The sequence below is a fragment of the Atta cephalotes genome (assembly GCF_000143395.1).
Source record: "Atta cephalotes unplaced genomic scaffold scaffold00002, whole genome shotgun sequence".
In the NCBI taxonomy this organism is placed as follows: Eukaryota; Metazoa; Arthropoda; class Insecta; order Hymenoptera; family Formicidae; genus Atta; species Atta cephalotes.
Window position 1 is genome coordinate 8896032 of NW_012130066.1, and position 17172 is coordinate 8913203.

Here is a 17172-nt window from a genome sequence, read left to right on the forward strand (position 1 = left end):
ATGTGTATGTACAATATATTTTTTTCAGTTTTTTTATACAACCTATTCTCGAGAGAAAATTATTGGATCATCCATTACTTGTCACCCTAGCTGAAAACATAAAGACGTTATATAATGTGAGTGGCGAACTGGTGGCAGGATTAAAACGTAATCCTGATAACATAGCTGGAGTATTTCACAAACTTGCACCATTCTTTAAATTATATTCTGTTTATGCTTATGATTATACACAAGTATTAAATTTACTACAGGTAATTATTAAGTATTATGAAAAAATTATTATTAAAATTTAATTATGTATATGATTCTTGAAAAATTAGCGTGATTTATTTATAAAGTCATCAATATGAGCACCAATATTTCCATTAGATTAAACATATTGTATGGAGACAATCCGATAGCGTTTTTATCGCATGTTTTATTATTATACATATATTTGAGTTATTCAAATTTTATTATAATATTATATTAAAGAGAACCCGAACAAAGGATTGAAACATATATATTGTCATTGTTTAACTGAATAAATTTATTTACACTTTTATCCTATATCGGCTCGTAAAGACAATTAATTTTATTTGATTTATTTATATTTTACAGAGGTAGATATTTTGGTATGAATATTTGTTCAAAAATACATATTTTCATTATTTTAATATCAAAAAATACTTGTTAAAATGCATCCAAAAAGGATATTAAAATTTGTGAGATTATCTTTTCAGACAAATGAAGAAAATGATTTTGTCTTTAAAAAATTTATTTATGATCAAGAAACAAGATCAGAAGTAGGCAGGAAATTATCTTCATTGTTAATTACACCAGTACAACGAGTACCAAGATATCAATTACTTGTTAAACAAGTGTTACAACATACTCCTTATAGACATAGAGAATATCGATATTTACAGGGTAAGTATATTATTAAGATTCGCTAAAAAATTCACATGTATTTGAATGTATGTTTTTAGCATAATTTTAACTAAATTTTAATTGCAGCATGTCTGGTTGAAATTGAAAAATCTGCGAAACACATAAATACTTTAATCGCACAAAATGAAGAAACACAAAAATTATTAAATCTTCAGAAGTGTATTGTTACTTCTATTAATCTTGTCAAGCCTGGTAGAATATTAATCAAACAAGGACCATTGATGCGTGTTTCAAGACGAGGCAATTCAACTTATAAACGATATTTTGTTCTTTTAAATGACACTCTGTTGTATTGTAAAGGTGAACCAGAGACATCACTGAACATATCTTGTGTTCTACCATTAAACAAGTGCAGTTTAACCTGTGTTCTGAGCAAAAAATTGTTCCGTATAACATGCTTGCATGAAACATTCTTATTGTATTCAGAAAATGCAGATAGTGCCGAATGGATACAATCGATACAAAGTGCTATTAAAAAAGTATTTGTTATATTATTAAAAATGTAGATTTAATCTTGATTTTAAACTTTTTCTAATTAACATATTATATTATTTTGTTTTCAGTATACCGAATGTCGACAAACTTTGAGAAAAGAAAGTAGCTCGAGAAAGCCACTTAGACATAAAAATATTAATGAGTTTTCATCAGATGGTATATCAAAAAAATCTATTAAAAGAAGAAGATATATAAAAGATGAACAGGTATAAACATTATTTTTCATATGTAAGTTGCTAGTATTAATTTTTGAGATGTTTAGCACAAAGTGTCAATTGATTGAAGATAGATTGTATTACAGATAGATTATCTTAAGAGATATAATAATGAACTCACACAGATTTTTCTATATTATATATTAGGTATCGTTGGACACCTCCAATATAATATACTTTAAAAAGGATAATGAAATGGACGAGGATACTCAAAGCAATAATATTTGTTTACCTCTTTCTATCAAAAGATTTAAACAAAATGAGTATTCCAAACCTGGTCATACTTCTCCCCAAGTAAAAAATACAAAACTGAAATTATGTAAAAATAAAAATACACAATCTATATCTACTCATAGATGCTTAAAAAAATCAAGTCACAGCAATTATGAAGTGAATAGAAATGCATTTTACATAATTATATTTATGAAACGCGTTTATCAAAATAACATTCGGTCTTTTCCTTAGACTCTTCCAATGACAATGACGATACATGGAATAAGTTCGTGCTCCATTACATCAAACGACGAAGAACACACATCACCATTTCAAATAATGAGTGATTTTTTTACGTTTATCGGTATAACAATAAAAGACTTCTTCACATTCAAATAATCCATAAATTATAAGAAAATGTATGTAAAAAAAAGAGAACTTATTTATATCATAATTTAAAATCATAAATGATTAAGATCATAAATGATAAAATCATAAATGTGTTACAATTTTATTTTTTTATTCATAATATAACTAAATTTTTTCATAGTGGACTTATTTTTTACCTTTAAATATATATAATTGAACATCTATATAAAATAATTGCTTTTGTTAATTTTATTCTTTAATACTCACAAAATAACTTAAAGTACAAAAAGAAATAATTCTCAACTTTATATGAAAGTAAGTAAGAGTTGTCACTTTCTTCCTGCGAGTATAATCTAATTAAAAAATTTACTTTATAGCCTATAAAAGAAAATTTATATTTCCCCAAATGAAATTGAGACTGACAATGAAACAAAATGCACGCATGCGCAGTAGCGCCAGCTCGTTGAATACGAGTAATAAAGCTTTTTCTCGACCCTGGGGGGAACATTGCGTTACACGGCTCTCACAGTCTCACGTAGTTTTCGTAGGAATTTATCATAGAAAATTATTGGAGGTTACTGTAAGAACGTATTTGTTCGCATAGCTAGATATTACGGTGAAAACAGAATATTTTGAAATACTCGACATTTGCGGATTTTTACACATATACAGTATCGCATAATACCTAATACCGGAAACGAAAGCAAGTAATAAAGGAAGCAGAAGGGTGGAGAGCAACGCTCATAAAGAAAAAAAAATACTGACGCATAACGTGAAGAAACGCATCGACGATACGCCAAGCTACCATCAACGCACTTCTCTATGAGAAATACATTTCTCAAGTGTAATTATCCAAAGTGCAAGTATCCCAACGATCGTTCCATATGATTTCTAATCGAACATTCGGCATTTTCTATATCGAATTGAAGTCATTTTTCGTCTCATTACTACATTACTAAAATGAGAAAATTTGTGATGCACAAACGAATGTACTGTGTACGAAAAACGCTCTGTAAGCATCAATCTCTACTACTATCTTTCTATTTCACACGCAACAGAATATGAAATAATGTTGTAATGTAATGAGATATATGCTGATTCATACAAATTGATTAAAGATTTGTGAAAGAATCGTTATATATAAATTTCGACTATCACACTTTAAGTTGAAAATAGATTTTATTCATTAATTTTCATTCATTAATTTTTTAAAAATAATTGGATTTTACTAGTATTGTGTTCATTAAGTAATTATTTTAAATATACACATAATTTATATTGATGATATATTTTTTACAATTTATTAATATCCTATTCATCTTTTATATATGTAACTTTTGCACTCGTAATTCTATTCATTATCCATATTCTATTCATATTTTATATTAGTAATCATATGATTATTTGTGAAAATAATATAATCTTATAAATGTATAAAGATTATGATTATGGTTTCATAGATTTCTTCTGTATCCAGATCTATATTCTTGCAATGTCAATGTTTCATGAACCTTGCAGTCCATGAAACATTGGCATTTCAAGAATGGATTTGGACATGGAAGAAACCCACGAAACATATAATCTTTATATAGAAAGCACCCAGAAGTCTCAAGAATATTATGTGTCTAAATGTCTTTTAATATTAATTCAAATATTACATCTATTCTAATATTGAATAAAACATTACTGTTGTTATTTATGTGTGTATATCTTTTTATTTTATAGAAATTTCTTCACGAATGGACATTTATAATAGATAACAATGGAAGGCCCATTAGAAATAAAGAACTCCAGTGCAGGTGTGGAGGAGCCTATAAAATCTGAAGTTCTCGTACAAAATTCTGATAATAACGAGCGAAGTGATGCAGCTTCTCCACCTCCAAATTGTAGCATTTGCTTGGGAAAACTAGTTAATACATCTTTCACAGATAGTTGCCTGCATCAATTTTGTTTTACTTGCTTACTTCAATGGTCCAAAATTAAGACGGAATGTCCTTTATGCAAGCAAACATTCAAATCAATTATACACAATGTAAGATCAGAAGAAGATTATGATCAATATCATGTACCTCGTGAATTAGCATCGCAAATTTCTCAGCCACAAGTAACTGCTACTTTGGATGTCAACTTTGATGTTGATTGGGAATCTGCTCCTCGTCGATTTGTTTACAGGTACAATTTAACACAAATACATTTTATACATCAGAAAAATAAATGTATTGTACACACTATTACAATTTGCATATTTATAAAATAATTTTATTCAATGTCTCAGAACAACAATGACTGGCAGTCGTCGACATGGAGTGTTATTGAATCCAGAGCAGGTTACAAGACGTGAACAACTACCCAGTATGGCACCTCAAGTGCCTAGAGAAGAACGTAGACGTAGGCGTGCTAATCCTACAGATTATCGTCGTACAGTTTATAGGCATGGTATATGGGCTACTTCATTACCTGACATATTTGGACGTTTCCGTGAATGTAGCGCTGATTATTATAGGTAATTTCTTATATTTATTATATTATATTCTAATGTTATAGTAAATTTCTTAATATATTTTTTTATTTTTATTATTTATTCTTGTATGCAATATTAAAAAATCTTTATAATACTTAAATTTATTCGTCCATTATATTGCAGAAGACAACCACAAGAATTAGATCGTCTTATTCCATGGTTAAATAGAGAGTTGCAAGTTTTACTTAATAATGAACCGACCCATGTTGCTTATGTATTGAGTATAATAATGGAGGCCTTAACTCAATATGATATTAGAAGTCCAGAATTTCGGAATATTGTTCGACCCTTTTTCGCTATACATACAGATCATTTTGCACACGAATTGTTAAATTTTGCCCAAACCAACTTTGATTTGGTGGGATATGATCAATCTGTTACTTATTTGCCACGTGGTTTGTAATTATTTATACGGATATTGCAAAAAATATCAAAATACAATAATATAGTAATTCATTATCATGTCTATTATAGGTTTATCAAATGAATATGCAACTCGTATTGAATCACCTACATCCAGTAGCAATAGCAGTAGTAGCAGTAGTCTTGTCTTTGACAATTCTGATGTACGAATACTTGCTGAAGCAATCGATTTGAGAATAAACGCTGAGATGCCGAATACCTTACCACATCCTATTAGTATGCCAGGTAAGAAATAAATGGCAAATTGCATCCTGTATTACATTTTTAATCTAACATGTACATATAAACATAAATAAAAAAATTTACTATTTTAACTTTTATATATACGTATTATAATTATATAAGGGTGGGGCATTTTAATCGCCCCAGGATATCTCAAAAACTAAGAGAGATACAAGAAAAAGTTTTATGTAAAAGTTGTAGATTTCTTGGGAGAAAGAAGATAAAAATAATAGGTTTTGTATAAGGTGTATAAGCTTAAATCCGCTGTTTGCTCATAGATGGCATTAGTGAGCGTACAAAGCTACCCTGGGCACACAACACACTTTTTTTTATGTGTTTGACATCTGTCAACATTAACCAGTGTACATCATCAGCAATTTCATACAACAACATACATATTTTTGTTTCGTAATCATGTCTAGTTTTTTGCTAAAAAGAAAGCATATGCGGAAAGCTTTGCTTTTCTGTTTCAATTTGAAGAAATTGGCTGCCGAATCGCATCAAATGCTTGTGGAGGCCTATGATGGCAATGCTTTATCGGAAACAACATGCAGAGATTGGTTTCACCGGTTCAATGACGACAATTTTGATCTGAGTGACAAGAAGCGTGAAAATCGGCCCAGGAAGGTTGAGGACTATTAATTGCAGACTCTTTTGGATGAGGACGATATCCAATCGTGTTTTTCTGACTAAAAAACAGCGGATTTAAGTTTATACACCTGGCCATATATGGAGCATTACCAAGATTAAATCGATTTTTTTGTAATGGAACATTCTATTTTTAATATCAGAATTTAATAATTAGTCAAAAGCTTTTCAAAACACTATAATAAAGTTATTTTCCATTAAATACTTTTCAAGTATAAAGCTTTATAAATTTGAAATTACAATACCGCTGACATAGCATTACTCAACGTGTCCAACGTGTCCGATGACTAAAACTTCTTGAATGTTGTTTAGGATCATGCCCTGGATAACATTTGTTAAGATCAAGGCTATTGAAGATTATTCCTCTTATTTTCATTTTTGCACTAAAATTATTTATTTTTATATAAAAATGAAAATAAATACAATCTCCAATGGTCTTGATCTTGACAAATGTTATCCAGGACATGATCCTGAATAACATTCAAGAGATTTTAATGGTTGAGTTAGTCAGACACCTTTGGTAGTGCAGGCGGTACTGTAATTTCCTTTATAACTTAATGGAGAAGTACTTAATGGAAAATAACTTCATTATAGTTTTGAAAAACTTTTGACACTAGTTATTAAATTCTGGCATTAAAAAAAAAATCGATTTAATCTTGATAATGCCCCATATACAAAATCTATTATTTTTACCTTTTTTCCCCCAAGAAAACCCCTACACCTTTTATATAAAACTTTTTCATGTGTCTTTTTTAGTTTCTGAGATATCCAAGGCGGTTAAAATGTCTCATTCCGTATATGGGGCATTCTCTGTCAAATTGAATACTCTCTCTGTCCAAAATTCAGTTTATTCAAAAAAATTTCTTTCTGGGCTCAAATCATAGATACACGTGTCTACTTTCTTTAGCACTCTAGCCTTTTAGGAAATTCAATCGATGGGCCTAACATGACCGCTATTGTTTACGAAGTACCGATTGAAAATGCTTAAATCATTCAAATGATACAAAATTCGTGAATTTCACGATTAATCAAGAAAAAAGTGTTTAAAGCGGGATTGTACGGGTTCTTCGCCGTATCTTAATTCATTGCTAATGTCAATGTTTCATGAATCTTTTCATTTCATCAGGTCGTACTGATACTGTTGAGACTGATACTTTTGAGAAAGACATATGTACTTACAATTTGAGCCCAGAAAGATATTTTTTAGTTGAACTGAATTTTGAACAGAGGAGATATTCAATTTGATTCTATCCAAAATTCAATTCAACTAAAAAAATATATATGTATACATACATATAAAATTGTATAATCATTTTAGGTCCTAGTGCAGCAGGACAGATGTTTCGCAGAGTAGAAACATCTAATATTGTACCAGAACTGTTAATTATTTCATCGAGTTCCTCTGAATCAGATGGTGATTGTGAAATAATTGGTTATGTAAAACCACGTCATGAAAGAACACCAGAAATCATAGAATTACTTTCTTCTGACACTGAGCATGTGTGTGTTTCTCATACAATAAATGGAAATATGCAGTAAGTTATAAAAAAATCATGTCGCAATGCGTTTAATTTCTTAATCATTTAAAATTTGTTTGATAAAATTTCTTTAAAAATTATTTATATGTGCATTAATATAATTGTAATATGCAATTTTTAATATTTATCATCACATATTTTATTACTATATTAGATCAACTACAAAAAGAATACATTTGGAAAATACATCATTACCAAGTACATCTTATGTCAAGGAAGCGAAAGGATTGTCTTCGTCATCTTATTCAATGTCAAGTACTGATGTTTTATCCGACAGTGATAACAATCCGAGACCAAGTAGACGAAACCGTTCGAAAAAATCAGGGAAAAAAGCACAAAAGTATAAAAGATCAGATGGGACAGGAAGCCGGAATAAATCATCTAAGAAAAAGAGAATATCCAGTTCTAGTGATTCCAGCTCATCTGAAAGTTTATTAAAGAAATGTAACGAAAAACGATTGAGAAAGCCAAGATATAGAGTACAGGCTAAAGGTACAGGGCGAATAAAACTTATTAAAAGAGAAGAAAGCTATTCAGATGAGGATTCATCTAGTGACAATAGTAGCACAGAGACTGATAACAAAATGAAAACCAAGAAGTGTTACAGAGAATATAAATCGAAAAGAGATTGTTCCTCTAGCATAACAAATTATACAGCGAAAAATGGAAAAACAACGAGAAATAAAGAAAAAACTTTCAATTTGGAAAAGTTAAAATGTAAGAATAAAGATCCGAAGTGCTGCGAAAACAGACAATCTAGATCTAGAAGTAACAGTATATCTTCTAATGCTTCTGAACGAGATAAAAGGCCGAATCATAAACACCGAGAATGTCGAAATACAAACGAGTTTGGAAATCAAGACAGTGCCTCAATAAATAAAGATATGTCAAGAAGTGAATATAAATCTAAATCAAAAAAGAAAATTTGTTATTCTTCAGATTCGGAAGATGATTGTTTAAGATCTTGTAGTCAGTGTAGTGATTATTCCAATAAATCCTATTCGCATTGGAAAAAATCAAAACGTAAAGAAAATTATAAAAATAAGGAGCGCTATAGATCCAGTAGCAGAATATTTAATTTATCACAATCCAATGCAAGTACAATTTTAACAATGTCTATATCATCGAAAAATGACATGTATCCGACGAAACATTCCGATCGTAACGGTTCCGATTGTAAAGAAAAACATAAATCACGCAAAGAATCTAAATATAGAAAATCCGAAAATGAAAAAAAATCGAGACCAAAGAAAAAAAAGCGACGTCTTCAATCTTCTTCCACTTCGGGATAATGTCACATATGATTTTTGTGTTAATGCTATAAAATAAATTTTAATTTAAGAAAATGATATTCAAATTTTTATAAAATATACGTAAATAGAATTTAATCAAATTAATTTCATATTATTGTAGTTTGTACCACTTCTGTTTGTAGACGTACCATGTTCCCCATCATGATGCTAAGATCATTTTATGACTGTTATTTGTTATATATTATAATATACTTATATACATATATATATATATATATATATATATATATAAATAATTTCAACAATATTTTAAATTAGGATTATTTTTTTTTTACAAATTAATGTTTATATATTATTTTATTATTGTCTACTTGTGGCGCAAAAATATTTCCATTTATATATCAATAAAGGCAAAATAATGTCTTGTTCTCTATTCTTTATGATAAAATATGTATATATAAAAATAAATTTGTATTTGCACATTGCAAATTTCAACAAAAATACTGTTTTAGCATCGCTAATACAAAAAAATTGTTGCTATATACTAATAGTACTATATGTCATGCTACCTCTCCATGGGAATATAACATTGCGCACAGCGATATATATATGCAGAATATATATTTGTATATTGTGCATATATATGTGTATTGTGTGTATATCATTATAATTACATTGATCAAAAAACAATTTGTGCATTTTGATATATTATAATGATATGAATGAAGAATCTATATGATGGAGGAATCCCAAAGATTGTAAATATGTATACTTAGTAAATTATTTTAATTAAGATTTGCATCTTATATATATTTTGTGTGTGTGTGTGTGTGTGTGTGTGTGTGTGTGTGTGTGTGGTAATAATATATATAGGTGGGGGATGAAGTTTACATCAATAAAACTAGAAATATTATATGTTAAAAATATTTTTTTTCATATATGTGCATAAAAAAATTATAAAGATTATTTTATACATAAATTGGAGCTATGCATGAGTATCTTGTATAATTGCGTAATAATCATTACATTTTGCATAATGATAAAATATTTCATTATCAAAATATCGTTTTTAAATGAATGAGCTAAAATATGATGTTTAAAAACATACAAATCTTGTTTTATAATAGAGATATAACTGAAAAGATAAAAAAATGTGAAATTACAATAAAATAAAAATATCAATGTGCGTAAAGATTATTGTAAATTTGTATTATACAAACATTTACATATACAGATTGTTATAATATATAAACTGGTTAATAATTAAGTATATCAATTAAGTATATCATAGAAAATAGAAGAGCATGACACTGATCTATCATCTATGAAATCCCGGGTTCGATCCTGATAGAAACTAAAATATTTATGCTCTTGTCTCTTCTCGGAAGAGGCAACTTCCTGAAAGTATCTTTACTACAATCTTGTCTACAAAAACATCTCGAAAAATCCATCATTCGGAATCAGCATTAAAATTAGATCCCATATGCTTGTGGCAGTTGAATAATCAGTTTGCGCACCATAAGCGTATGAGACAGGTGTAACACAGGCCAGAGGCCTATAAGAAGCCTTACCTTTCGTAAGAGGAAGAACATAAAAAAATAGATCATAAATAGTAAAAGGATTACATCTGTGAAAAACCATAAAAAAAAACATAAAATAATACTAAATATAATATTATATATGTTTTTCCCTGTCATTCAGAAATATAATTTTTAATTATATATCAATATTTTGTGGGATGAATCTAAAACTTCAAAGCAAAAAAATGTTATAGAATATAGATTCTTCGGACTTTTTATATTTTTCATGTTACAATAAACAAAATGCTTCAAGTATGTTTACTGATATACATTATAGTTTTAAGATGTGCTGCGATGTACTTTATAGCCACAGACTTATATAAGTCTGTGTTTATAGCTAATAATCTAAGCAACATGAATAAATAGTTTTCATGTGCACGTCATTTTTTGTTTTATTTCTGTAAAACATTATGTAAGAATTGCCTCTGTAAGAATAATAATGAGGAAATTCTAATTTTAAAACAAATGTTTCTTAAAAATAGAACAATTTATTTTCTTCACAAAGCTTATTTATTTTATATATTCATAAAAATCTTTTATTTATAAAAATCTCTAGTTTATATATAAATAGTATATATCCTAATATATAAATTTATATAAAATGCACACCATCCGCGTTGAATGCATGTAACAAGCTGAAAAAGGATACATTTCCATTAATTTTAATGTTTTAGCGTTTATAAAGTGCCTATAAATCATAAAGTATAACTAAACATATATAAACTAAATGTTACGTTTATATTGTGCGTGCGTGTATGTGCGTGTGTCTATATACAAATATAAAGAGAATTAATGCTAATAAACTTTAGATTTAAATGTTGAACAAGTGCATTTACTAAAATTGATATACACTTGTATATTACAAACTGTATTATATTAACTGTACTATATTAATACTGTACTATATTGTATTAATACTGTATTAAACTGTATTAATACTGTACTATATTAATATCAACTTGTTTATACCTGATAAAATCATCTATGTCCATAGTTCTAGCTCGTTTATTCTTAGCATCTGCTTTTTCTAATATATGGTCTATCAATTGCTTGATATCAAAATTATCTGATACAATCTATAAATATATGCTAATCAATATAAAGTATTATATTATATAAGAAACATTCTAATATAAAGAAAGCATTTGGTCAATATTTCCAGACTTAGTATCACATAATGTGTCAATTACCTTATTATTCAAACTACAATGAATTTTATAATTTTTCTCTAACATAGTAACAACTGTGGTTTGTTTGAAAGCTGCAGACAGCGTTTTATTTTTTCTCACGAAAGCAATCCGTGTCAGACCATCCCATTCCTGATAATTAAGCGGAGGTGGTGGATTTCTTGGTTCAATTCTCACTACATTCGATTCTACTTTAGGTGGAGGTCTAAAGTTATTCTTTCCAACTTTCATCAACATATCTATTCGTGCCAATAATTGTGTGTTAATACTTAAGCGACAATATAATTTATCACCAGGTTTAGCTACCAAGCGTTCTGCAAATTCTCTTTGGAACATAAGTACAGCACATCTGTAAAAAGAAATAACATATAACCTGTATTAACTCCATTTTCTTTTGCCTATATATTAAATATTTGCTAAATTCACTTAAAATACTTCTCAATATACTCTCAATACTACAGTTTAGAAATTTGTTATCTTCTCAGAATACAATCAAATATCTATAAGTAATAGAGTGAAATATATATATATATATAAAATATCAAAATGACACATTGTTTCATATGGAAGCAAATGAATTCTCATAACAGATCTCATGACAGATTTGATCTAGATTTTTATTTCATATTTATCTTGATTTTATAAGTGAAAAATTGAATGTTAGGCTACAACTAAAGGAACATAAGATAAATTCACTTTGAGAACTTGTATTTCATTTACATTTACAAATAGCCTAGGAAAACTAGATGATTTTTAATAATATAAAAAAATGGCCACAAAGTTAAATTTGAATTTGCATAGAAATCTGTAATAGTGTCCTTTTTAACATATTAAAACTCCTCATGTGTGAGGACATGGTCGGCTGCGCCATCTTGAAAAAATGTTGCAAAATTGGTTTTTTGCAAATATCTTAGAAACTATTCGTTGTACGGAAATTAATGTTCAGTTCGAAAATAAAGTAGATAAAATTCCCCACAATTTCATTTTTTAATGAATATTTTTTAATGAATATTATACGATTAATTGTTCCCGAGATAGATTTTTGAAAGGATTATTTCGAACGTTACGTAAATTTAATTTGTTTTCGCAAATATCTCAAATTTAGTTGTACCTACGTACAAAACACATATGACAAAATCGAAAGAGTATTTAATTATACAAAATGATTTTTTATTGAATGTTATACAACCGATAATTTCCGGAGATATCTTTTTTTTAAAGCACCTTGATTTATGGACATTGATGAAATAATTACGAAAAAAGATCTATTTATTGGTATATTTGCTGTTACCTATAATTATACATATATTGTTATATATGGATTAAATGTACATGTGATTTCAGTTTAATATATTAAATAGGAATATGGCAATCTATAGAAAGAATTAAAAATAATTCAAATTGGGTATAATTTGACATTATGAATTTATTAATGCATTCTTTAATAATTTTATAAAAGGTTTTATTTTATAATAATTTTATAAAAGGTAAATAAAAATACAACAGTAATACAAGAGACAATTGAACAAAGATAAGTTTATTATTTACAAAAATATTAAATATTAATATTAAATAAAATATTAATATTAATACTAAATTTTTATTATTAATAATATTAAATATTGATGAGAAATTTTTTTCTCATTAATTTTTATAAATTGTGAACTGAGTTCACTGTCCGAAGATTCAATGAAATTTACTCTGAGCACATTTTCGGCTGCACCGAAAATTCCCGAAACGCATTATATACGGTCATTATATACGAGTCCCAACGGCTATTATACTTTCCTATAGTACAGACCTGTCCAATTTGAACTCCGAAGCTAAAACACAAAGCCATCCATGCAAAAAAATTCAATGTGAGTAAGATTTCGGGGACAAAATGTTAATTGTTATTTGAGTAACGCTTATCAATACTTTACAGTCCCCGAAATCTTACCTATATTGAATTATTTTGCGTCGATGGCTTGTGATCAGCCTGCTATAGTATATCTCGAATGCTAATATATCTCGAATTCATCCTAAAAATAGTCTAAATATCAAATATCATATATTATTAGCACAACTCAGAAACGTACATCAACTTTAAATTTTACAAATAAACTTTTTTGGCAATTATTGTCGACCATGAAAATGAGGACACAAATTAGAAAAAAGAAACTATAGAAATCAAAGCCTTAAATGGTCTAGCTTAAATGCTTGTATGATTCTTGTGTGAATTTATATACTACGTAGTCCTTAAAAACGCGCGCCGAAATGATTTTTCGGTCTTGAAAACACTAATTTTACTATCACAATAATCACGAATTAAATTGACTAGCAATTTAACAAATATTTTGCTTATTCGCATTTTTGAAACAATCTTAATAATGTTGAATAACATATTAAAATCTGTAAATAATTAATTCTTATTGCGAAAAATATTACCTCGGTTGGGAATCGAATCCAGATCTCTTGCATTCCGTGCGAGCGTCCTAAGCCTTTAGACTACCGAGGCCTTAGTAATATTCTTCACAATAATTGGTACACGAAGGAACAATGTCTCTTTAGGCGACGTAAATAAACAATATAACATATTATAACATAGGATCGTATACGTGATAACACAAACTATACAAATCAAGCAATAGCAGCGCGTTTCTGAGGACTACGTAGTATATAAATTCACACAAGAATTATACAAGCATTTAAGATTCAGCTAGACCGTTTAAGACTTTGATGTCTATAGTTTGTGTTATCACATATATAGTACTATAATATGTTATATTGGAAAAAAGAACTATCGCCTTCAAACATTTATGTCAGTTTTTATCATAAATTTACAATACATTTAGGAAATTTTATAAGTTTCAATTTTTATCTGAAGTATTTTTTTATGTATATCTTGCGGAAATTGAGAATTTGATGTATGTGAAGTTGATATCTCATCTTTTGCATTGCAAGTTTTGATAAGAGTTCCATTGACATCCGCAATAGTTCTATAGTTCCTGATAGATTTTATAAATAGTTCCATTGATTTAGCTAAAAAAAATAACATTTGAAAATTTGCGGTGCTAACTTTCCGTGGCACCGCAAGATTCGAAAAAATCAATTGAAAACTATGAAATTTTATAGTTCTCGAAGAGTTCTACAGTTCCTGATAGGTTTTAACAATAGTTTCGGTCTCTAAATTATTTTAAATAATAATTAAATCCATCGCACCACAAGAGTAAAGTATCTTTTAACTGCCAGTTCCAGCCAACTTATTTCCTAATTCTACGATAGTTTCGAGTTTTATAGATTTTGCTCAGAGTTCTGCTCTTTAAATACTTTTTAATAATAATTAAACTCACGCACTAGCATCGCACCACAAGAGTAAAGTACCTTTTAACAGTCAATTCCAACTGACTTTTTAGCATTTTCCAAGTTCTACAATAGTACCGACGATCTGTATAGATTTCGATTGAAATTCTTGTCTTTAAATATTTTCTAATATTATTAATTTTCTAATAATAATTAAATTTACGGACTGACATCACATCATAAGAGTAAAGTACCTCTTAAGAAGGTTGTAAGGGTATATATTACACTTTAACAAATTATGTGAATTGTGTTGATAACATTTTACAACACATTTTTATAGATTATTTATATTATTTGTTATTAGTTTTATTGTTGTGAACAGAAATTTTAAAAACAACAAAAATCTAAATTTTTTAAATATTTCAAGTACTAAAAATGACTTATGCAAAGTTTCATTAAGATTCATCAATTAGTTTATAACAAATAAATATTTTGTTATTTATTAAACAATTAATGTCTTCATTTTAATGTAACTTTGCATAAATTTTTTTTGTATTTATAAAATATTTATATTAAAAAAATTGAGATTTTTATCTTTTATTTTATAATACATTTTCATATATTTCTATTAGAGTACAAATTTAAAAAATACTTTTTATTGAAATATCTTTTAATCCAGATGATCACCTGTCTCTAATTTTTTTGTATTACTTTTAAATGCAATTTAGAATAATCTGCAATTTTCTCAAATAATTCTAAATATTGCATTTGCCTTAACCAACCTCCTTAATAGTTCCAACTGATTTTTCAGCGTTTTCCATTAGTTTGAACGCTTCTGTAATATAAGGATATTAATTGATTGTATGGAAGGGAAGCGGCAACTACGCTCAAACTTGGAGAAAGTATTCTTTTACAATTTTTCAGTACAAGTTCTTTTAATATGTTAAGAGCATCAGTTACTTTCATATTTGCAATCAAAATGAAAAAATAATAACTTTATAAATTTTTTTGTCAACTTTATGATACTAACATTTTAAATTTGTAAAAAATTTATTGCGAATTTAAAGAAAATATATGTAAAATAATATGATAAAAATTGCATACTTATTATTTCGGCGTATGAATGCATACGTTTTTCGGATTTCGTATATATCGATTTGTTAAAACGTATTTGTACATTGTTTGAAATTAAAAGGGAAAATTAACGTGTTGAATTATCGAAAAAGTCATAATATTACATATGTTTAGTATGCTTATGTTACATTTCTAAAATATATGAAATTGAATAAAATGTTTATTAACTAGTATTTTTAATGGAGCAACAAGTTAATATACATTCAACCACAAAAAAAGCGAAAAAGCAGGAAAAATTTACCAAATTTTGAATGATCATAATTTGGTAAATAATGAAGATAAAAATATGTTCAAAAATCCAAAATGAAGCTTGAAATGTCCACTTTAAGAATATTTGAATGAGATTTATACTGTGCTATTATTATCAAAATGATCAGATGACAAAGTGTGACTTAAAGAGCAAAACTCTGAGCGAAATCTATAAAAATCGGAACTATCGTAGAACTATAGGAAAATGCCAACAAATCGGTTGGAATTGGCTATTAAAAGGTTCTTTACTCTTGTGATGCCAATGCACGGATTTAATTATTATTGAAAAGTACTTAAAGAGAACTTTAAGCGAAATCTATAAAAATCGTCGGAACTATTGTAGAACTATAGAAAAAAATTGCCAACAAGTCGGTTGGAACTGGCTGTTAAAAGCTACTTTACTCTTGTGGTGTGATGCCAGCGCGCGGGTTTAATTATTATTTAAAATAACTTAGAGACCAGAACTATGTTAAAATCTATCAGGAACTGTAGAACTCTTCGAGAATTATAAAATTTCATAGTTTTTAATTGATTTTTTCGAATCTTGCGGTGACACGGGAAGTTAGCACCGCAAATTTTCAAATATTTTTTTTAGCTAAATCAATGAAACTATTTATAAAAACCTAGGGAATTATAGAACTATTGCGGGTGCCAATGGAACTATCAAAACTTGCGATGCTAAAAGATGAGGTGCCAACTTTACACACGTAGATATTTGTAGAAAAAGTAAAGATGTATCATAAATCGCCTTTTTATGTTAAATGCTGAAAAAGAAAAAAAAGTATCATAAATCGCATTTTTATATCAATTATTTTTCAAAAAGTAAATTTTTTAAACTATCATCGACAAGATCATATACAATACATATATATATATATATATATATATATATATATATATACAACACTATTAT

The 17172-nt window shown here is 27.9% G+C and overlaps 3 protein-coding genes across 3 annotated transcripts in view; 2 read left to right on the plus strand and 1 right to left on the minus strand.

The window, feature by feature from the left end:
- The window catches only part of LOC105621904 (FYVE, RhoGEF and PH domain-containing protein 2), a 3544-nt gene extending 1292 nt beyond the window's left edge, over positions 1-2252 (plus strand). The window contains exons 3-8 of the mRNA XM_012203344.1: positions 30-251; positions 723-909; positions 997-1409; positions 1494-1631; positions 1788-2030; positions 2106-2252. Coding sequence (XP_012058734.1) covers positions 30-251; positions 723-909; positions 997-1409; positions 1494-1631; positions 1788-2030; positions 2106-2252 — 1350 coding nt within the window. The remainder of the gene's footprint in view (positions 1-29; positions 252-722; positions 910-996; positions 1410-1493; positions 1632-1787; positions 2031-2105) is intronic.
- A 1732-nt stretch (positions 2253-3984) lies between these two features.
- On the plus strand, positions 3985-8866 carry LOC105621915 (E3 ubiquitin-protein ligase Topors-like). The gene is made up of 6 exons (XM_012203356.1): positions 3985-4394; positions 4498-4725; positions 4867-5138; positions 5218-5391; positions 7355-7571; positions 7729-8866. The coding sequence occupies exons 1-6, from the start codon at positions 3985-3987 to the stop codon at positions 8864-8866; spliced, it is 2439 nt and encodes an 812-aa protein (XP_012058746.1).
- A 2133-nt stretch (positions 8867-10999) lies between these two features.
- Positions 11000-17172, minus strand: part of LOC105621926 (probable dimethyladenosine transferase) — an 11546-nt gene continuing 5373 nt past the window's right edge. Inside the window, exons 3-5 of the mRNA XM_012203367.1 lie at positions 11598-11943; positions 11377-11483; positions 11000-11042 (exon numbers count right to left, since the gene is read on the minus strand). Coding sequence (XP_012058757.1) covers positions 11000-11042; positions 11377-11483; positions 11598-11943 — 496 coding nt within the window. The remainder of the gene's footprint in view (positions 11043-11376; positions 11484-11597; positions 11944-17172) is intronic.

Coding starts and splice junctions, on each gene's coding strand:
- LOC105621915 (XM_012203356.1), top strand. CDS start 3,985: ATGGAAGGCCCATTAGAAATAAAGAACTCCAGTGCAGGTGTGGAGGAG. Junction 5,392..7,354: donor ACATCCTATTAGTATGCCAG/GTAAGAAATAAA, acceptor TAATCATTTTAG/GTCCTAGTGCAGCAGGACAG. Junction 7,572..7,728: donor ACAATAAATGGAAATATGCA/GTAAGTTATAAA, acceptor TTACTATATTAG/ATCAACTACAAAAAGAATAC.